Below are 20,592 nucleotides of genomic sequence, written 5' to 3'. Positions count from 1 at the left end.
AAGTGCAGACCTTTTTAGCAAACTACATGTAGATTTCTTTTAAGTAATTATAGATATATTACTACATAAATACTTGTCTCTAAGGGCAATTTATTAAATTACTTTTTGAGACAGTAATTTATCAAATCGCTTTCAAATACAACAATTTATCTCGCTAAGGGCAACAACTATATCAAAATAGTTTGAAAACGGCAATATTTTCTTTTACTAGATTTGAGAAGAACTCAACAAGAGCGGCTCTTTTCTTCTGTAACTGTTGTTTGACTTTACAAACGTGTACGAGTGAAGCATAGTTGCATTCATCAGGCAAACCCACCTTTTGCATCACAAATGAAATGGTAAAAGATAAGATGGGCGACTTGGTATGCTTTTCCTTTGGCAGGTATTATGGAGACACCTTTGACCTTTAGCAGTCTCTAACTGAAGGAGAGAAAAAAAAAAATCAAATGATATAGAATGGAAAGTTCCTTTACAGTTTGGAAGAACATTTTCGAGTTCCATTTTCAAAATCAATTAATACACCACTCCAACAACACTTTAAATATCAGAGAGAAATTTTATGTATAATTATACTAAACGCATTCAAGAGAGTCACATTTTCTATTTTATTTTTTCAGTAGTATATAGCTCTCCCAATCAAAGAATTCATCTTAATGACATTAAGAGAAAACAAATATTTTATACGGCACTGACTGTCAATTCAAGTATGTAGGCTGAATCTTTTTGGAGGGTTCATAGCCATGACAAAGCTATAACACCAAACGAAATCTGTGAATATGTATTGACAAAAGGAAACAAATATATTACCATCTGAAGACCTGAACAAGAGATAATCAGCTCAGTGTCTTAAAGCATATAGTCCTGTCCTTCTGTGTCATCAAATCGCCGAGGAGTCTCTTGTTCATCTCCGCCGTGCATCCTCTTGCTCATGTTAGCTCTCTGCACCAGGCGAACTAATGCTTGCACAACTTCTGACATGGGTGGCCTAAATTCTGGCTCAGGCTGTGAGGATAGAGATTTTGATGTATATAAGAGCACAATTAAACCAATACAAAAAAAATGCCAGCACTTAGATTCCTACTTACAAGAGAACTGGAACAATCACTGTTAGGTAAATTGAAAAGGTTCGAGTATTTAACTGCTTAAAAGCGTGAAAGCCCATGTAGATGCATAGCATACCTGAACGCACAGAGCAATAACATCTGCAAATCGCGACAGAGATTTCGCAGGATATAACCCCTTGAGGGCTGGATCGACCATCTGGTCTAATGCATCAATATCATGCAGTTGAGGAGTTGCCCACCGAACCAATGACTGCTCCGATCGTGGCCTAGAGCTGTAACATTTTATTGCAACAGTCAAAACTTCAATGTATTTTGGCTTTAAATAATTGCTGTTTATTTGAATTGTGCATTTCTTCGAACGGCTAAATTTTATATATATCAGAAAGTGATCTAACTATGATGGCCTGCAGTTCCATTAGGCTTTAACCCTCAACAACTTGAGTCTAAACATATTTGAGATACCTGTCAAAAGGCTTACGTCCAGTCAAAAGCTCCAGCATCACTACTCCAAAGCTATATACATCACTCTTAAGAGTATATTGACCAGACATTGCAACCTCAGGAGCACTGTATCCAGAACCCTGATCTGAGGCCTGCAGAAGATGCCAAAGGACATCAAGAAGTTAATCATGATAACTAAAGAGAGTTGTTAATTTAGTGAACTTGACAAGTGTGAAAAGAATGAATTGAGCTCCAGCGGCAGATATATTTCATTTTTTTTCAAGGAAAGCGCCTCACTACACACAGATGTAATCTTTACAAGGAGCAAACTTATATACTATGTACAACTTTACCTGGAATTCAGCATCAGGAACAACGCTTGAAACCCCAGCATCTGACAGGTGAGGATTGAACTCGGTATCTAATAGAATGTTGGATGACTTGAAATTTTTGTGGACAACAGATGGTGAGCATACCTCATGCAGATACCTGAAAATAGCATCGTTGGATAAAAAAGGACTAAAGTGCAAATTCATTGCTAACAGAAGACCTTTGGGATGAAAATAGATGCTTAGCAAACTACATAGACCACAAAAAGTAAGAGATGTTTACACAAAATATACAAAGAAGAAGAGAAGGCAGCATCCTAATGGCAAGAACTTATGGCACATGAACATAAAAACAGATGAAACAAGTAGCAATTCCTGTAGGCATTTGAGGGATTATTTTTACAGTTCTACTGTATCTGTATTTGGATATTGAAGTACTCCAGATTTAGTGGGTTTTAAAGAGTCCTAATTAGACTCCAATTAAAAAAAATTAATAGAAGAAGAATCCAGTTGGAAGTCACTGCAGCTTGGAATCATTGGGTTATTTGATACGTAGATTAATGGCTGAAATGAATGGATTCAAACTTGCTGGTTCTCTCAGAACTGCAGCATAAATTCTATAACTATCAAATCTGAAGGGGAAAATCTTCTGCTAGGCTACAAGGAACCAATGATTTTCAGAGAACTTCCAAGGAACCTAGGGAACTATATAACTAAGGTTTCTTGATTATCACAGTAAACAACTATCTTGATTCATGAAAAAGAATGATGGCAATATTCACATCACTTACTCTAATGCCCGCGCAGAACCTAGTGCAATCTTGACACGAGTACTCCAAGTCAATGGCTTGCTATATTCATCTTCAAGGTGAAGAAGATCATGCAACGAGCCATTCTTGTGAAACTCATAGACCAGCAGGTGTTGTCCATGCTCCATACAGTAGCCCACCAGCTCGGTCAGATTCGGATGATGTAAATTTGAGATGTTTGAAACCAACTCAATGAAGTCCTCAGATGACTGGTTGGGCAGGACAGTAAGATTTACTTTCTTCACAGCCAGAACCTAGAAGAACCAATGAAATACTTAATGTGATCATTTTTGCTCAGACAAGAAAAGAGATTGAGATAGAAAAGACTACACTTAGTAAGCTAGGGAGGAATGGACTCAAATTTATATTATTTAGCGAGGTCCCTCTTAGACCATTTTTGCTCATTTAAGACGTAAAACTCCACTCCTCCAAATGAATAACATTTTGTTGCCTCATTATTTAATATTGAATTCTTGCCCAATTTCTTTCTGAAACTTCAATAACATAGTTCTCTTTATGCATGAGAAAATGCACTCAACAAGATACAGTCCATAAAAAGAGCATTTATTGTAGTTACTAATGCTAAAAGAAATCTGCTTTCCACAAAAAGGAATCATTTAATAAATATTATGCAGGTTCCCCAAAAAGAATAAAGAAAAGGTCTTGGCACCAGTTAAGGAGCAAACCTTTCCATCATCAAATTGTGCCTTATAAACACGTCCAAAAGACCCTTCACCAACAAGATTATCCATGCTGAAGCTGTCTGTTGCCATCTGAAGATCTGCTACTGAATATACAGTTGCTTTTATTGGAGTTGTATCAGTCTTTTTCACAACAGGCTTGTTTGTGAAATCATCTTCATCAAATGATTTGTGACGATCAATTTTGGGAGGAGGTTTAAGACTAATAGGAGCAGGTGGGGGCAATGCATGTGTCTCAACTGTAGAAGTTTGGATGGACTTCATCTCTGCAGTATTTGTTAATATTAGAGCAATTAAAAGTACAATTTTGCATTGAAATAACTGAAATAAATATAAACAAATCTGAGGAATGCTGCAATTTAGTCAACAATATGACAGCATTGGATGCCACTTTCAGTATTGCAAGCAAGGATTAATCAATGTTTAAATCATTAAGACCTCGGTTCCTAATTAGTAGCCGAAGCTATTAAAGAACTGGGTTCCAGTAATGGGCCTAAACTTTGAACTCCAACATATAGGGTTTGGGAGCTACGACGATTTATTCAAGGAATAACTAGTTCTATGCTCACTAATATTTTGGAATAAAAATGTTATAATTACCTTTAATGTGATATAAAGTAATATATATATATATATAAAGATATTTTTCTTTTACGAAATTATAATAAATAATCTTTAATTTGATATAAAGTAGATTCATGAGATATATATCAAAGTAGATTAGTAATTGAGTTAGTGTGTGATAATAAGATATAATTTTGATGAATAATATTTGCATTCTAAAATATAACTATTATGATGTTTAGCTGTTATTCTAAAATAAAAGGTTGTATTTCAAAATAAGAAAAAAGTTAAGCCTAAAATGACTAGGAGCTAAGGTAATGAAAATGACTTGTTTATTTCAACATAGCAAGAAATTGTTCACTTAATTATATAGTTTACTTAATGATCTGCAACATGGTTTCCATAAGGTAAAGATGAATTTAAACTTTTATTGGTTAGTAACTTAGTACAAGAATTTCTAATCCATCGGATTTTACAATTTGATTTTTGAAAGCAACACTTCTTCATGTCTTTCAATGGTATGGCACCTAAAAATAAATAAGGATCATGTAGATGTTTCTGCCACAAAATTATATAGTTTCATATAAGATAAAAAAATTGCTTGAACTGATTGATTAAGTTAAGTAATGGTGATCAACAGTTTGATGTATATTCCTGCATATAGAAGCAAGATATTCAAAACCAAAAACATTATGATGCCTAACAACATCACAAAGGACCCTAACATTGCATCAGTATACAACTTGAGATATCTAGTTTGAAATGTACATGTACAATTACTGGTTCGTAAACAGCAATCTAAATTCCATGAAGATTAGTTAAATAGGACCATGGTTAAACTGGAATATCTTGGCAAGAAGTCAGAACATAAACTAGAATGAGATTCTAAAACTATTTTCTTCCACATTCATTTTTTGCTAGTCAAAATGCTGACCTAAATAGAATAATTAGAGTTCTCCATGTTTCTAACAAGACATGACAGGATTCAGCACGAGTTGCACCCAGCCACATAGTTTCTTGTATGTGCAGTACAATACAAGCACATTTCTTTAATATGCAAAAGTAGACCGGAAGAAAATAAATAAATAACCTTAATGACATAATATAGCCCGAGTGAGTAAGTGACCAAGCATAACTTACCTTTAACTTCATTTGAAGCAAGAGGTGTAAAAGATTGGTCTTTTTCAAGATGTTCTTTCCTTGAAGATCTCCTCGTTTTTCTCTTGATCAAGAAGAATGCAACTAGTCCACCGACAACCAATATAGATATGATGATTCCTGCTATGGCCCCGGCACCTATACCAGAACTTCCATCGCTACTTTTACCACTATTAGAAGGGCTTTTATCACCCTTAGAGCGTTGACCAGGATTTGTTCGCCGATTTGGTGGAGGAGATTGATATGGTGGGGGCGGAGGTGCAGGACCAGAAGTCCAAGAGTTTCCATCAGTCCTGTGGAAGAGAATATTTATGATCTCGTGATATAACTGTCTTATAAGATGTTATTGAAATCACAAACCTGCTTACCGAAGATTATTGATTTTCTTAAGCTGGTCAGGAATCCATCCAGTGAAGCGGTTATTTACAACATTCCTAGGCATGATTGAAAAAGACATTTGAGAAAATATACAGACTGCTTGCTTCTATGTTCTAGTTAAAGTGGCATGTTTTACTTACAAATCTTCAAGAGGGAGATTGGCAAGGACATCTATAGAACCCGTCAATTGGTTGTTCTCCAAATATCTGACAAGATAAGATGTAAGAATAGTGGAATGGTTATGTATATGTATGAAGTTCTTTTATAAGTGTTCATAATCCTCCTTACAGAGTTGTAAGACTTGATAGAGCACTGAAGCTTTGTGGCAGGTCACCAGTAAGAGCATTAAAGGACAGATCCCTGCAGTATAGTTACTTCATTTATAAAACTATGACAGCAAGATTTGGATGCATGCAAATTGAAGAAACATCCTTGCAAAAGGCAAATTTTCACTTAAAAGTCTCTAAAATATCATGTTTGGGCCTTTGGGGTACATGCACATAGCATAGTAAGAGCCAAAAAGGGAAACAAAAAAACACTCACATTGTTGTTAGATTGGAAAGTCCAGAAAACATATCGGTCAGATTGCCCTGGAGTTGGTTATGACCAAGGTTTCTGCATTCATCAGCCATCATTTAGTTCAAAAACATCAGAAAAATTGAAAGAAAAGAGATCATTTGCCTTGTAGTGCCACTTACAGATATTTAAGTGTAACCATTAGAGATATTGAATATGGTAAATTTCCATTGAATTGGTTCCCAGCGAGATTCCTGCAGATCAAATTATTTCTCATATGTCATCTCCAAAGCAAGGAAAAGAAAAACCATATATTGTGTAACTTACAATCTCTGGAGATTAGGGGGAAGATTGTAAGGTATCTGATTACCACCTCCAAGATTATTGTTGCTCAAGTCACTGCATCAAACTTGAGAAACTTAAAAATCAAGAAGTTTTGCAGCAAGTAAATTAAGAGTGAAACAGAAATTGCACTCACAGCTCAGCTAATGAGGTCATGCTTTGCATATTGTAGCCCAATGTCCCAGTAAGTCCCATACCAGACAATTTTCTGATAGGGTTGAATAAATAAATAAAAACATCAGATAAGCAGCAATGCAGCTGGAAATAAATCCATTGTAAGGTCACCTCACATTGTTGTAACTGCTGAACCGGAGCATATAATGCCGAGCCATGACTGCCCACAGGGATCACCACCGTTCGAGGTCCAACTAGTTAATTTAGATGGTGAATTCAGGCTACTGTACAAGATATTGAGAGCAGACACTGCAAGAAGAAATTGAAATGGAAAAAAAAAAAAAAAGTATTAATATCAACTCAGTTAAATCATGTCATCTCATATTCAAATTGTCACGGACCAGCTCAATCCATAGTCATAACCAATCAGAGTGATTGTCTGTCATCAATGTTTTCTCAAAAACCACTATGGCAGTGAGAACAAGGAAAATTATTATCAACAGTGAAAATTTGAAGAATATGGAAGCCACTCTCTTTCTTTTTCTTCCTTTTGTCTGATGAGAAATTAAATTGGTAATCATCTTTCAAAACCTCGTAAATCTCTAAGGAAACAAAGATCTAGAATCACCTTGAGAACCCAAAATCACAATCACGACAGAATAGTTCCTCTGAAGAAACAAAAACGCCACTTAGTTGACACAAACCAGTAGAAGAGACCCAATTGATCAAAGAACTTCTTTCCCTTTAAAAGGATTAGATCTTCTTCACGACGAACCAAACTCATGTCCTCGGTCCAACAATTCACGATCGCATCAACAGGAAAACTAGAATATGAAAAATTACATAATGGTTCGCTTCGAATCAACTGAGACCCACTTCCACACAACTAATGCTAATTCCCCCCCTACTCCAGAGGGCAATAGAAAAGAAAGAACACAAAAGGATAAGAATCAAAAACACGTTTCCCCCATTCCAAAGGATGAAGGATTAGACACTCATTAAACGCAATCTCAGCTCATCTCCTCGCCAAGATCCTCCCTTTTCCACTTCAATCTATTAGGAGAGAAAAGACCCAAAAGTTTAACACAAAAAAAAAACAAAAACAAAAATGCTCACTCACCATCGGATTGGTCAGTGTTGGCATTGGCAAAACTTGGATTGCAAACCCAAATGCAGGCGAAAAGCAGCAACCCAATCACCGCCGTCTCTCCTTTCTTTCTCCCTCTCCTCCTCCCTTGCATCATCCTCATCCTCCCCTCAAGCAACGGCCCTCTCTGCTACTCTCTTGATTAAAAAGCTCGTTCCTTTCCTTCTCTCTCTTTTATAATTCCGTTTCCATTTCTTTTTCGATGTTTTTTTTTTCCTTTATAGAAGAACAAACAAGGAAGATAGCTGGCACCGGACCCAAGACAAGAATCCGAAAGAAGGGTGTAACCATGTACGTAAAAAAGTATATCTAAGAAATTTTTTGGACTTTTTTGGGGATTAAAAGGCAATTCCGAAAAAAGCTGGCCTTTTTTACTTCACTTGGAATGGGTGGTGAGCTTGACAAAAGGGAAGGTAACACTCACGGAGCGGTCACGGGACTCCTATTAAAGAAAAGAAGATTAAGACCCGTTGGGCCGTTGGATCCCGGGCCCACGGAATGGTGACTGGGTAATCAATATCACACCGGTAGAATTAACCCGAAACTGGACTAAGTTACGGCACGTGGATATATTCCTATGAGTTCTGGGTGGGTGTAGAATAATAGTATATTAACACATACTTTAGTTGGAATAATAGTATGATTAGTGAGCATGATTAGCGCAGATTAGGCGGTAGTAGGAACTAGGAAGGACGTAGGAAAGATTCTATGCAGATGCGAGACCAGCCTTACACGTGTCCCTATCATTTAAAAATTTGTTTAATTTTAAGTTAAAATTTCTATATAATTATTCTTTATTAATTTCCATATATATTATTATATTTAATTAGTTATTTAGATTAGAAAGTCCCTAATTAAATCAGCGGTTTTATCTTGCGTAGTGGTAAGAGTGAGATTTCAAGATTAGGCCCGCGACACGAGGTAGGGCCCAAGGTGCTGCGTGCCACGTCAGTCAACAGCTCGCGGACCGAGTGGCCACGTGTTAGAGCTACGCGGCTAGGCTCTATGCCTTTCAGAGACTCCATTGTCGGTGGACGTTGATGTTTCCCACTATGGAAGAGATCCCGTCACCGGGAGGTTTGGTTTCACCTCTCTGCTCCAAAAAAAAAATGTATTCGTCTATTATTAAATTGCATAATTTATTAGAAAGAAATTAGTATTGAATTAATCCAATACTGTAGCTGTCAACAGGAGAATTTCTTTTTTTTTTTATTTTTAATCTTAGTTTTTCCTCTGAAATCATGACTTATGGCATGATCTAATAAATAAGCATGCCAGTTTATTTGTCGTCGTATTGTTGGCATCCATGATGAACTCTTTTGTATTTCTTTGCATCAAGACTCATAAACTGTCGAGAAAATTTGTTACAAAATCCTCATATTTTAGTTGCTTGCACGTTACACGGCAGCAACGACATCACGTCAATTCGCCACCTGCTTCGTTAACGTGGACAGTATTTATAAAGCTTACTTTCAAAGTTGTTAATGCTTTGCAACCAATTTAAACTGTGAGAATAATGACATGGCTCCCATATTGTTAATTGATAAGCAAGCTTACGGCCAATGTCAAATCGATACCGACATTAGAAAGCAAAGTTCTCTGGACTGGAATGGTTTTGGTTTTAAACATGAGAAATTTAGAATGGAATAAAAAAGTATATTGCATGTTTGTTATCTTCTTTAGGTACAACAACTTAGCAATTAACTTAACTTGTAGTGAACTGTAAATGAGAGTTGGTGACACATGCCATCCTACTATTTATTCTGTACCAAGCCAATCAAATAAAGCAAGAGTAGTCAGCTTTCCACTGCCACCTGTAAAATAATAAACTCCTGGGACTTGAAGCAAGTGAAGTCAACAGTAGTGAATCGATAGAAGCTCAGAAAAAAATGTACTACTTACATGTCCTCCATTGGAGCTGCAGAGAGATTAAATGGCATTTTTTTTTTATACAGGCATGAGTGACTTCAATCTTAGCAACTATCTCAGCTCTAGTAAGAAACAAATGGACTCATGCTTAACTGCAACTCTTTCAGAGAACCGTCTAGTTCTTCAACCAAAAGGTTTTCATATATATAGAGTTAGTGAGGTATATTCTCCATAACCTGATAGATGAAATGCAATAAAATAATTCATGTTCTTATGTAATTAGTACCATTTACCTCAATTAAATTCTGAAACATCCATAAAGGTCTCTAGTACCTTCATGGAACTAACCAAAGACCTTATTTCCGTAACTCATAATCAAGGATCCACCGGAGTGAACTGTGACTCCAAATTTAGTACCGAAAGGACAATGGCAATATTCTTAATTAATGATTACAAGTACCAAGCAACACTGCAAGTATGCATTTATTTACCTCCAAAGAATTGATTATGATACCAGTTACCTGCTGGATACAGCTCCAATCAACTTGTAAGCAAATTCACTGTTAGGTCCTTTTGCGAGAATATCAGAATTGCCACAATAGATAACCAGGGTCTGCCACTATAATTTCCCAGTCTTTAGGGAAAAAGAAAAGAAGTTAAAGATATCATCCCAGACCATTGAAGGGTCAAAAACCACAACTTTAGTCATGCATGGAGATACAGCTACTGAGTACAAAGAACAAAAAGATCCTAATACATCAGCCCTTGAGTAGTATACATGAGAAGAATTTCTCATGCCTTTTCAGCTAAGTTTGTATCTGCCTCCCCACTTCCATGCTCTGCTCCTGAGCTTCTATGGCTATCAGCAGCAGAAGGCTCTGAGCTTGCACCTCCTGCGTCTTGCTTATGTCCTCGTCCATCTAATGAACTGCTGGGAATGCCGCCTCGTTGAAACTCAGTTAAGCCAGCTGCCTGCTGAAGGTCAGCACTCCCTCCATGTGATGGCTCAGTTTGCATGCTATGCATACCATTCATGATACCAGGTCTCATGGCCATGTGGGCTGGGAAAGGAAACATCTGGGGTTGGGGACGTAGCTGTTGCTCCTGGACTTGTTGAGGGTTAAATTGCAAAGGAGCCTTGGGCGGGAAGATTGGTGCCTGCTGCGTGTAATTCCCTCCCTGCAACATCGATCCATGAGGCATCATCTGTTGACAAAAGGAATAGAAACATAAAAAAACAGCAGGTATAATTTTCCACAAGGTGCATAACCAACCTGAGGCCGAACTGAAGTTGCCTGTGGCTGGGCGTCTGCAATCGCAGCTAGATATAACAGATTCTTTTGAAGCTGGGCTTGGTACCTGAATGAACCATTGATCAGGGCATCACATTCACTATCAGTATAGAATTTCTTCTTTTAATTTAGAAAGGCAACACTGGCAGTCATTATTCGTAAAATGGCCTGCCAGAAAAGCAGCTCATGGAACCTTTTTTTTTGAAATAGAAAACATAGCCTAATTCTTTATTATCATGATATGAGCGAGATTATTATCAGATGCATACTCTAAGTATATGAAGAAAATCGATGTCACTAAAATGCCTGGCCGCATGGTTCAGATGATTGACTCACATCAACTAGTTTCACAATTATTTCTTTCGAGAAGGTAAAGTCTACCATTTCAGTCAGACAATTCCTACACATGTGCGAAAGTTATTAAGCATCTGTTGGCCAATTTGTTTATCCGGTGTAGTTTCAACTGGAAAACTATCAAAAATAAGAGTTTGACTATCCTCAAGTACATAGTACAATTATTTCATTACTGCAGTGAGCTAACACATATTAAACATATCAGACATATGGCATTCTTTCTAGAAATCGATGCCAGGACCGACAATCATTCTAAATACCTTTGGGAAAACATTTAGATGTTCATGGTGTTGACATTTTAATTACCTTGTGATGATTTCCCTTAGCACTATGGTCTAACTACTACTAAATCAGTGCTGGTTTCATGAAGTTCAAATTCTTTCATTACTGCAGTGAGCTAACACATATTAAATATATGGCCTTCTTTCTAGAAAATCAATGTTAGGACTGACAGCCTACTAAATCAGTGCTGGTTTCGTGATGTTTGCATGAGTGAAGTGACAAGTGGTACTTCAAATATAATTACAGAAAGATCTCATTCTTAAGCAAGAAAAAGATAGATATAAGAATATCATTATAATTGATTAAATATATTCCTTATTTAACCATTAGGGGGAAAGGGTGTAAAAAGCAGGAGTCCAGCTTTCCAATCCGATAATGTCCATGGAGGAAACATTTGCAAATATTAAGCTTGCTCAAATTAAAAAGGACCATACAAGCTCTCACTTTGTTGTTAAGTTTATCAGGTCAAGATAATGTAAGCATATCATATAACTTTTTCCCTAAATGAAATTTGTATATGTTTGGCTGGCATCAGAATACCACATGTTCACAGTTCATACTCAAATAATGCATTTTCCATATAATTCAACCTAATGACATTTGACAATAAACCAATGCAAAACAGTCGTTGTTTAATAAAGGAGAAATCCATAAGCACATTGTACAAAATTCATTTTGAGAGACAACAACAACTAGTAGTCTACTACTAAGATCAAACTCCCAAGAACTAAATATTCAGCCAGTAATCACTTACTGAGCACATTCAGATAACTTTCCCAAGTTTTGGTTATCCAAGATTGCCAAAATAAGCTGCTTATTTTCATCCAAGTACTACAACACAGAAATAAAACACTGAGCTAGGAAACAAAAAAGAGAAAATTAGAAAAGTATAAAATGAACTACAAACAGTATAAAATGGAAAAGATATAATAAGTATTTGCAGTGCTTCAGTGCATAATAGGAAAAAAAAAAAGGTAATTTGATCACAAATTGGGAAGAATAGCTTAGGATAATAAGCAACAATCTTAGGCATTAACTATTAATAATCAAACAAGACTACAAAAGGATATGATTGTCATAGACTAAACAGGATTCTTAAATATATTGAGTGTCACAAGATATTTAACATGCAAGAGAAAGAGAGAAGCAACAGGTTCACTGGCAACACAGAAAGATGCAAGAAGCCCATTTATAATGGTCAAAGAGGAACATGGGAGACGCATGAGACAATAATAATATTGAGGCCAGGAGGCCACCATGAATGGGAAGAGAAGACCATAAGACTTGGATTCGGACAGTTAAGAAAATATATTTAACCATACTGCTGATAGAACAGTCATCTCCTACGGAGCTAAGTGGAGAAAAATACACTTTATGGTGTTTTTCAATGTTTTCATCATAGATATAGAGAAAATGGTTGGTGGAAGAATTGACACTTGACAAAACCATAGTATGAAATGAGGATTTAGTATACAATGAAACAACCCATGATGATCTAGATGTTTCAATCCAGATATCATTAGTGACTAAGTTTCTTGACTTTTTCCCACTCTTAACTAGATTAGCCACAATTCCGTAGATATACAACACGTCATAGAGATTCAACACCATAGAAAGTTGGAAGCATTCCTATTAATAAACAGCAATATGTTGGTGGTACAGCACCAAAAAGAAGTCCATTCTAGAGAAAAAGGAGTCCATTAGATTCTCAAAGAAGATTATACGCAGAAGAAATGCACTACTGTCAGATACGAAGTAGAAGTCAACTTAGGGATGACACATTAGTCAATTAGAAGATTATAGGGTTGAAAGTCACAAATTTCACAAGGCTGATATCGTGATACCGCATTTATCAGAAAAGGTCATGACGTGCGTCCTCAAGATGAATACCTGAAAGTTTCAAATTATCTTTCCTTTACTGGATCTTAAACACTCCATATCTTCACCTGGTCAATTGTTTAAACTTATCCACCTTTTCGAGCCTCCGATTTCAAAACTAAGCAATTGCAGCAACGTAAACAGATATCCAATTGTAAACGATGAAAAGCAAGTTCCGTTACCTATTCTAATCGCATATTCCAAGAATATGATTCAAATGAAAGATAACAAACGGCATGAAAAGATCCAAGAAAGAAAACCCTAACAACAGTAGGACGCATCAAATGCCAATAACAAAAGGAGATTGGAGATAATAATAATATTTTTCTTAAAAAAAAAAAAAAGATAACCTTTTGAATCTGCTCGGTGGTGATGTTGGCGGGAGGAATTGCCGGCATTGGTCCCATCGGATGCATCGATTGCTGCATCGTTCTCTCTCTCTATCTCTCTCTAATCTCTCTGCAACTACTAATTCACCAGATATAATATGCCGCAAACCTATTTCTCTATCTTTCTCAGAGGAGAGGGTTTGGGTGTTTTTGGGGGAAGGAGATGGTGGGAAAGGAAGCCTCGTCGCTGTGCCTGTGACTTTTACTATAAGGTCCTCTTGATCTGTAAATTTTTCAATTTAGTTCCTATTCTTTTATATAGATAGAGCATTTTAGGGCAGGTGGGCTGGACTAAGGCCCAATAATCCTAAGAAATAAAGGGGCCAAGACGGAAAATTCCCTTCATAGGAGACGATTATTTTTGGGTATTTGAAGAGAGCCATTTAAAGTGGTCTGACCAAAGGCACATGGGTGGAGCTTATGGCCTGTGGGAGGATGACATGGCCGGGACCCCCACACGGATGCAATGTACGGCCAACCAACCACCCATTTGGCCTCGTTGATGTTTTAGATGCTCACTAATTTTTGCTATTTGCACACGTGCAGGCCCACATGATCACCATGTTGTTGGAATTGGAATTGGTACTGGAATTGAAATTGGAATTGCTATTGGAATTGGAATTGGAATTGAAATTGGAATTGGAATTGGAATTGGAATAAACCCAAAAAAATAAAAAATAATAAATGTAGCATTTTTGGTATTTAATTTTTCAAAATTATAACGTTAGCTATCTATTTTATTGTACTTTTTTTTGGCAAATTATAAATTATTCTATAAAGAACAGTCGTTAATACCCTTGGGATATTAATTACTCATTGTTTGGGCAACTATTTACTTTCTACCTGAGATATTTTAATTTCATGATCATGTATAGACTTAAAACATTTAGATATTTAATTACTGGGAGCTCGGCTAAGTGATACAAATGTTATTTTAGGGAATAATTTAATTTTAATCATGGGAACACGAGGTCGGTGTACCTTTGTTCAAATTGAAAAATAATTAACTATTAAATATAGTTACTAATCATGTAAGCACTGCATAAACAAATGAGGGTCTAGGTAAAACGTTAGCAAATCACTTTTAGTGAAAATATTTTATTGCCTTGGAAAAGAAGTCTTAGACTAATATTAAAAACTTTGTAAGACCTACATGGCTACAAAGCGACTTACTTGATTCAAAAAAAGAAAAAGCATAGTAATTTAATAAAACAATAGTATTGATTAAAGACTGTCTAAAATAAAAGCGAGTAGAGAATGGAGCACACCTTTATATTTCCACTTCAAAAGAGCCTGCCGAGTACTTTTCTGCACCAGATAAGCCCGGCAAATGCACAGTGAACATATGATTCTCGCATTAGACATATAAACTAATGGCGTTCATCAACATCAACAAAGTGGTTTAGTTTAACAAGTCCCCACACACACACACACCCACCAATCATTTGGCGATAAGTTTCTCCTCTACTGGTCCAAGATATTTATTGCTGACCGAGACTTTGAAGCAGTGTACATTGAATGGCACCGAACTCTGCGGTCGTACTTGGTTGTACCACACGATAAGGTAGGTATATATAAAAAGCTAATAAAGTAACCTCCAATACCATATTATATTATTCTCATTCCAGAAGAATCCAACCCACAGTCTAAGCCATGCTGTGAAAGAAACCAAATATTCCAACTCAAAACAGTGTACCAATATATACCAACTTTTTCTCACGCCTCCCCCACAAAAAAGTGACATCAACTTGGAGCTCAAATTTCTTCAGGACATGAACATCTAGTGGAAATGGGAGCTGCACTGCGGCAGCCGAAGGAGGCGTATGATGAACTTTGGAGCTCTTCAGTCAAATCCACATGCCAATTTCTATTGGCTGCCCATCTTTTATTATGAAAAATAAATAAAAAATAAAAATCCATACATCTGCGAATAATCCACGCCGTCGATTACAGACTTGATATGTAGAAGGTCTTATTAGTCATTGGAAGGTTTGGAGATTCGATAGAACGGAGACCCGAAAAAGAGTGAGTGCGATCGGGACCATTCATGATCAAACAAAACCCAAAGAGCTGGAGCAGAAACGTACAGTCGGGAGTGTAGGAAATCCACTACCACAGTCACTGTTTTGGCTGGCCAGCGACACTTTGCTTCACTCCCTCTTTTTTGGCTCCCGAGTCATTCCCACGTCATTAATACGCTCCTTTATGCTTAGATGCTTATCTTCTCCAAGCGTTCCACCTCTATATATTTCAAATCATACTCACGAAACCTCCTCCCCTTCTCATCCTTTTCACCTCCTCTCAGATAAAAACATAAGCACCTTGCGTACGTCGATAGGTTTCTTCCCAAAAAAAACCCAGCAAAGATGATGTCCATCGCGATGACCACTGCGGTAATGGTGTTTGGCGTGATAAGCCTATTCATGATATTCATCTTCGTTTTCTTCCTCTACCTCCGCGCGAAGCATTACAACGGCGCCATTCCCACCTTTGGCCGCGCTGTCGACAGCTTGGTCGTGTCCGCCGACGACCACGGCGACGCTATCCGGCGAGGTCTTGAGCCTAAGGCGATCAAGGCTCTACCTTCTATGGTGGTCGGCGCGGAGGAGTTAAAAGATAGTCTGGAGTGCCCTGTTTGCCTCTCGGAGATCTCGGAAGGAGAAGAGGCCCGGATTCTTCCTTTGTGCAGCCATGGATTCCATTTAGAGTGCATTGACATGTGGCTGCGATCCCACTCCACCTGCCCGCTTTGCCGGACCCCGGTGATTGGCGAGCCTGGATCTGAATCGCCGCAAGTTGAACCTTTGGAGGCGGTTTCAGGAGGCGGGCAGTCATCGGGGTCGCCGAATTTGGCCGCAAGTTTGCTTTTTTGCAGATCCCCGTCCCAAGATCAAGTCAGGACAGGCGGTGCAGCGGCGGTGGCTGTGGAGGCGGCAAGCAGCTCGCACGCCGAGTGTTCGACGAATTCTCCGGTCCCTTCTTCGGTGAAGCCGGGTGGGATTGTGGTGGTTGAGATACCAAGACGAGTAGCGGCGGACGGGTTATTATCTGTGCCGTCGCCATTGGCGTTGGCATTGAATAGACAGCCTATGGAGGAAACGAGATCGCCGAGGTCGGCAAGGTTGTGGCTGCTCAGGAAAATTTTGAGCCGTGGGAATTTGGGAATCGGATCGCCTTCTATTCCTACAGAGGGTGATATCGAGCAAGGTCTCGGAGCAGCAGAGGATAATCTTCCATTGCCTTCATGAATGGCTCATCACGTACATAACTCCCTCATTAGGATTTGCACAAGTTGAAGCTCTACTAGCTCCAAGGTTTTTGAGAAAGACTACCTGCCATTAATGTAATCTCCTAGTTGCATTTTAATTGTTGTACTTGTTTGATTGTTTATTTTCTTCATTTGTATATTCCTTTTTTTTTTTTCCTTCCCTTTTTTTTCTTTTTTTTCTTTTTTTTTTGAATGAGGCTCGGCTCCCTTCAATGCAGGGTCTGGGGAGGGTGAGACATATACAGCCTTATCCCCCGGGCTTGAAGTCACTTGTGGGAATCCCTCTTCTTGTGATAGTGTGCACTTGCTGATGAGAGGTTAGAACCATGATTCTCATGTAAAAATTCTTCAATTAATTCCATTTTCTTTTAATCTCTTTGGTTTCATAGGGTTCTTGAAAATGATTTAGTCCTTGCTCTGGAACTTGTACTCTATGTTGCTATTGTTGTTTACATATGAAACGATCTGCAGGTTCTACTAAATAGGCCCTCAAGAAAAGTAAAGAGGGTTAAGTCACCTCATCCGATTCATTGCTCGATGATAAGAAGAAGGAGATTGACAGATGTTTGGATTGCTCCACCACCTTTCACTATCATTTTGGAGTGACTTTGTATTCCATGCTAGTATAAATGGATCGATAGATGTTATCTGTTCAAAAAAAAAAGAAAAAAAAGAAGAGCATCCAAGAGACTTTACAGAGAAGATAGTGTGACTTTAATGGCGTGTTTACCAGAAATACTAGTTATGACATAGATGGGACGCATAAGAGTAAATAATCTAGGTCCTTCACTTGACTGCTATTGGCCAGCCTCGTGATTTTTCCAAGCTTATCTATTTAATTTCTTTCATAGTTGCATCTATGCTTCACGTTGAAATGCGAACAAGATTCCTTGTCACTTTCTTGATTCATAGCAGCCTTTGCGCAGAGTGTTACTTTTCCGATAAGATTAAGAATTCACTTAAATGGGTCCATTGTAGATAAGGTTAAGGAAATTGCAGCCTACCATTAGAGAAGGAAATCCTGGTTTGATTAACTTTTCGATCACGTCTTTTCCTTTCTAGCTATCGATGTTTCTGCATGCGTCTCTCATCCTTTTCACAAAAGTTGCCGGATGTTGAATTCATGGTAGAGAGGGTTAAGCTAGCCCATCTGCACTTGTTAATCTCAAGTAGAAAGAAAGATGAATCATGCACTAAGTGCACGAGAGAGTGGAGTAACAGAGTTTATTCGTTGGTGGTAGGTCTCTTTCATGAGGGGCTTCTTTCACTTAAGAAAGGTTTGAGTGGGTTCCAGGTCTATTGTTTTCATAGACGGATTTCCGGAGATCTCGCCTACCATGGAATCAATTAAGATTTGTTATCTTTTGTTATTCTCGCTGCTCTTACCTCTCACAGAAAGCCTCTGCATGCATGCAATAACCGAGAATTATGTTCTTCAAAGCTTGTGAATTCAGCTTCATTCTGTTTCTCTACAGAAGGATTTTCCACAGAAGAAGAAGAAAAGAAATTTAATTTGCTGATAACATCAATTAGCAATATCTAGACTTCACGACGGCCGTGTAATATCTTTTAAATTCGTTTGTTTGTTTGTTTGTGAACAGGAGGATGTGCATGGTCAAGGAAGTCTGGTGCTTAATTATATCGCAAAATCCAGTTTGATAGCTCATGGAACCTGTCACTGCTATAGCAATGAAGTTGATGGTCCAATTCTTCAAACAACTTTAAAGCTAACTTCCATTGAGAATTCTCGATCGTCTTACGTAAATTGGAAGTTCCATTTCCTCTGAGCACTCTCATATGGGTATTTATGGATGCTAACCCTACATGCTTTCTTGAGCTGTCATCCAACTGTTTGATGCAGACACTTGGTCGTGTGTATCCAAATTGCCTTTCGCCACTCTCGATCGACTGAGAACAATCCAAACGTATATACATACACAAGTTCAGTCTGATCCACAGGCAGCTTAATTCAGAGACCAAGGCTCTCAAATATTGCCAAGGAAGGGCTTAATTGGATCGATGAGGAGGGAGTGGGACATGTCTACAGATTCAAGTTGGACAGACATAGAGAGCCTTCCTGTACAAGATGACAAGCACTTTTACTGCACATAAAGTGAGTGCGATCAGACATCTCAAAAATATCTCAAATGGCACTGTAGCAGGTAAGAGCAAATAAATATCTTCATCTCAATGCCTGCAAGTTGGTCTTCTTCAAGCTGGTCCCCATGCACCATGCTCAGCCTTTTTGTCCTTGATGCATATGCTGGACTATTCATCGATCTAACAGATGCAGCAGAGATTACTCTCATGGAATCTAAGTAGATGCCACTGATACCAAAGTGGAGTTCCTGGAGGTGATATTTCTGTTAACCAATAAACATAAATCTGAGAACCAAAAAAAAAAAAAAAAGTATCAGACTTTCTTAAATTTGGGACAGATAATAAGAAAGAAATTAGTAGAATAAGCGTATGACAGGTAAATCTATTAGATTATTTATGAGAAATACTTTAATATTGTACACATGGTGACAAGGCAGTGATGCTATGACATATTTTAATCATTTATTGAAAAAGCACACATTTTATATTAGATTGATTTCTTTTAGATAATGGGACAAATTTGGTTTATTAGAATTTAAATAAATTCTTTTATAAATTAAGAATCTAAATATTATATATTTTCTAGGAGAAATTATATTTTATCTTGTGTGGTTATACCTAAATGTTTCATCCCATATTATAATCTTATATGTTATTTAACTAAATTATATATCAAATTTTAAGATACTCATTAGATCTAAATTTGCAAAGGATAAGATAAATTTTTCTAACAATATTTAAAATAATATCAATTGAATTTCAGATAGTAAAAATATATATTGATCAATATTATTTTATATATATTAGAAAGTTAATTTAATTATTTATAATTTTATCACTAATGAGTAAAACATTTTTTTAAATGCACTATAACCTTTTTGTTATTAATACGAAGTGACCGGTTAGTTGCCCACATTGTTAAATAATGTACTTTAGATTTTAAAGGGATGTGTTTGCTTTGATGCATTACCTGGAAAGCTTTTCAATTTTTGCTTGTAATATGACAGGTTTTATTAAGAAAAAGATATTAGTTAGTCTTATTTTTTTAGTTTTAATTTATTAAAAAGTAAATTTAATTAGATATAAAAATTAATTAAAAAAATATTTAGTTAGTTCTAACCTGAAAGCAAACAAGGTATACTATATAAAAATTTATATAAGTTCACAAAGATAATTTTCATCTCAAGCACACCCAAACTTCTAACCTTCTTCCTCTATTTGTCAGCCAATAATAACTATTAATTTTAATAATTATTAGTTAAATTTATACTATCTCTAATTATACAGTTGGAGTGAGTAGAATTCAAGCCAAATGTGAGAAGAAAAAAAAAATTAAGAGATTGAATACTCAGTAGTGCCTCCCTAGCAGTTGGTAACTGCAAGAATTGCATTGGAATTAGACTGTCTGACAGTTTGATGTACAAAATTTGTTGATTCCATTTGCTGTACATATATTCCAACATTGTAGAGTGGACTTTGTTGGCCCAAAAAATGTTTCAACTTCTAAAGCTTTTTTGGTGGACTTTCCTGTTCATCAGTACAGATTAGACACAATTAAAGCGCTAGGACAGACAAACTGTGAGGAGAATGATACTAA

The 20,592-nt window shown here is 37.1% G+C and overlaps 3 protein-coding genes across 7 annotated transcripts; 1 reads left to right on the top strand and 2 right to left on the bottom strand.

Moving 5' to 3' along the window:
• Positions 1-11: 11 nt before the first annotated feature.
• On the bottom strand, positions 12-7,805 carry LOC140779016 (protein STRUBBELIG-RECEPTOR FAMILY 6-like). Of its 2 annotated transcripts, XM_073123955.1 has the most exons (17): positions 7,537-7,805; positions 6,593-6,725; positions 6,439-6,510; positions 6,288-6,359; positions 6,143-6,214; positions 5,988-6,059; positions 5,733-5,804; positions 5,585-5,650; positions 5,435-5,500; positions 5,049-5,359; positions 3,330-3,610; positions 2,626-2,897; positions 1,859-1,994; positions 1,527-1,657; positions 1,180-1,336; positions 808-1,002; positions 12-420 (listed from the first exon to the last, which is right to left on the bottom strand). In XM_073123955.1, exons 1-16 carry the CDS (start codon positions 7,664-7,666, stop codon positions 847-849), a joined length of 2,199 nt encoding a protein of 732 aa, XP_072980056.1. In that variant the 5' UTR covers positions 7,667-7,805; the 3' UTR covers positions 12-420; positions 808-846. The 2 variants fall into 2 exon arrangements, with proteins under 2 accessions (XP_072980056.1, XP_072980055.1); XM_073123954.1 differs by lacking the exon at positions 12-420 and having other exon boundaries at positions 651-1,002.
• A 2,228-nt stretch (positions 7,806-10,033) lies between these two features.
• Positions 10,034-13,930, bottom strand: LOC140779945 (GRF1-interacting factor 3-like). Of its 2 annotated transcripts, none has more exons than XM_073125293.1 (4): positions 13,589-13,930; positions 12,115-12,191; positions 10,707-10,791; positions 10,034-10,611 (listed from the first exon to the last, which is right to left on the bottom strand). In XM_073125293.1, exons 1-4 carry the CDS (start codon positions 13,664-13,666, stop codon positions 10,225-10,227), a joined length of 627 nt encoding a protein of 208 aa, XP_072981394.1. In that variant the 5' UTR covers positions 13,667-13,930; the 3' UTR covers positions 10,034-10,224. The 2 variants fall into 2 exon arrangements, with proteins under 2 accessions (XP_072981394.1, XP_072981393.1); XM_073125292.1 differs by having other exon boundaries at positions 10,034-10,638; positions 13,589-13,924.
• Positions 13,931-15,883: 1,953 nt separating this feature from the next.
• On the top strand, positions 15,884-19,622 carry LOC140778960 (RING-H2 finger protein ATL60-like). Of its 3 annotated transcripts, none has more exons than XM_073123874.1 (3): positions 15,884-16,970; positions 17,114-17,212; positions 18,497-19,622. In XM_073123874.1, the coding sequence occupies exon 1, from the start codon at positions 15,994-15,996 to the stop codon at positions 16,873-16,875; it is 882 nt and encodes a 293-aa protein (XP_072979975.1). In that variant the 5' UTR covers positions 15,884-15,993; the 3' UTR covers positions 16,876-16,970; positions 17,114-17,212; positions 18,497-19,622. The 3 variants fall into 3 exon arrangements, with proteins under 3 accessions (XP_072979975.1, XP_072979976.1, XP_072979977.1); XM_073123875.1 differs by lacking the exon at positions 18,497-19,622 and adding an exon at positions 17,367-17,759; XM_073123876.1 differs by lacking the exon at positions 18,497-19,622 and having other exon boundaries at positions 17,114-17,281.
• Positions 19,623-20,592: the final 970 nt, after the last annotated feature.

The sequence above is a fragment of the Typha angustifolia genome, chromosome 15, assembly GCF_048772165.1.
Source record: "Typha angustifolia cultivar Huaian chromosome 15, ASM4877216v1, whole genome shotgun sequence".
Taxonomy (NCBI): Eukaryota; Viridiplantae; Streptophyta; class Magnoliopsida; order Poales; family Typhaceae; genus Typha; species Typha angustifolia.
Note: the sequence above shows the minus strand (reverse complement) of the source record. Positions and strands in the feature narration are given on the sequence as shown.

What these genes read in the sequence shown, in the direction of transcription:
- LOC140779016 (XM_073123955.1), bottom strand. Translation starts at nt 7,666, where the DNA reads ATGAGGATGATGCAAGGGAGGAGGAGAGGGAGAAAGAAAGGAGAGACG. An exon ending in CCCCCTAATCTCCAGAGATT is followed by an intron (nt 6,215 to 6,287) that starts GTAAGTTACACA and finishes TTTGATCTGCAG; the next exon opens with GAATCTCGCTGGGAACCAAT. An exon ending in AATCTCCCTCTTGAAGATTT is followed by an intron (nt 5,501 to 5,584) that starts GTAAGTAAAACA and finishes AATCATGCCTAG; the next exon opens with GAATGTTGTAAATAACCGCT.
- LOC140779945 (XM_073125292.1), bottom strand. Translation starts at nt 13,666, where the DNA reads ATGCAGCAATCGATGCATCCGATGGGACCAATGCCGGCAATTCCTCCC. An exon ending in CCACCGAGCAGATTCAAAAG is followed by an intron (nt 12,192 to 13,588) that starts GTTATCTTTTTT and finishes TCTGTGTTGTAG; the next exon opens with TACTTGGATGAAAATAAGCA. An exon ending in AAGTTATCTGAATGTGCTCA is followed by an intron (nt 10,792 to 12,114) that starts GTAAGTGATTAC and finishes TGGTTCATTCAG; the next exon opens with GTACCAAGCCCAGCTTCAAA.
- LOC140778960 (XM_073123874.1), top strand. Translation starts at nt 15,994, where the DNA reads ATGATGTCCATCGCGATGACCACTGCGGTAATGGTGTTTGGCGTGATA.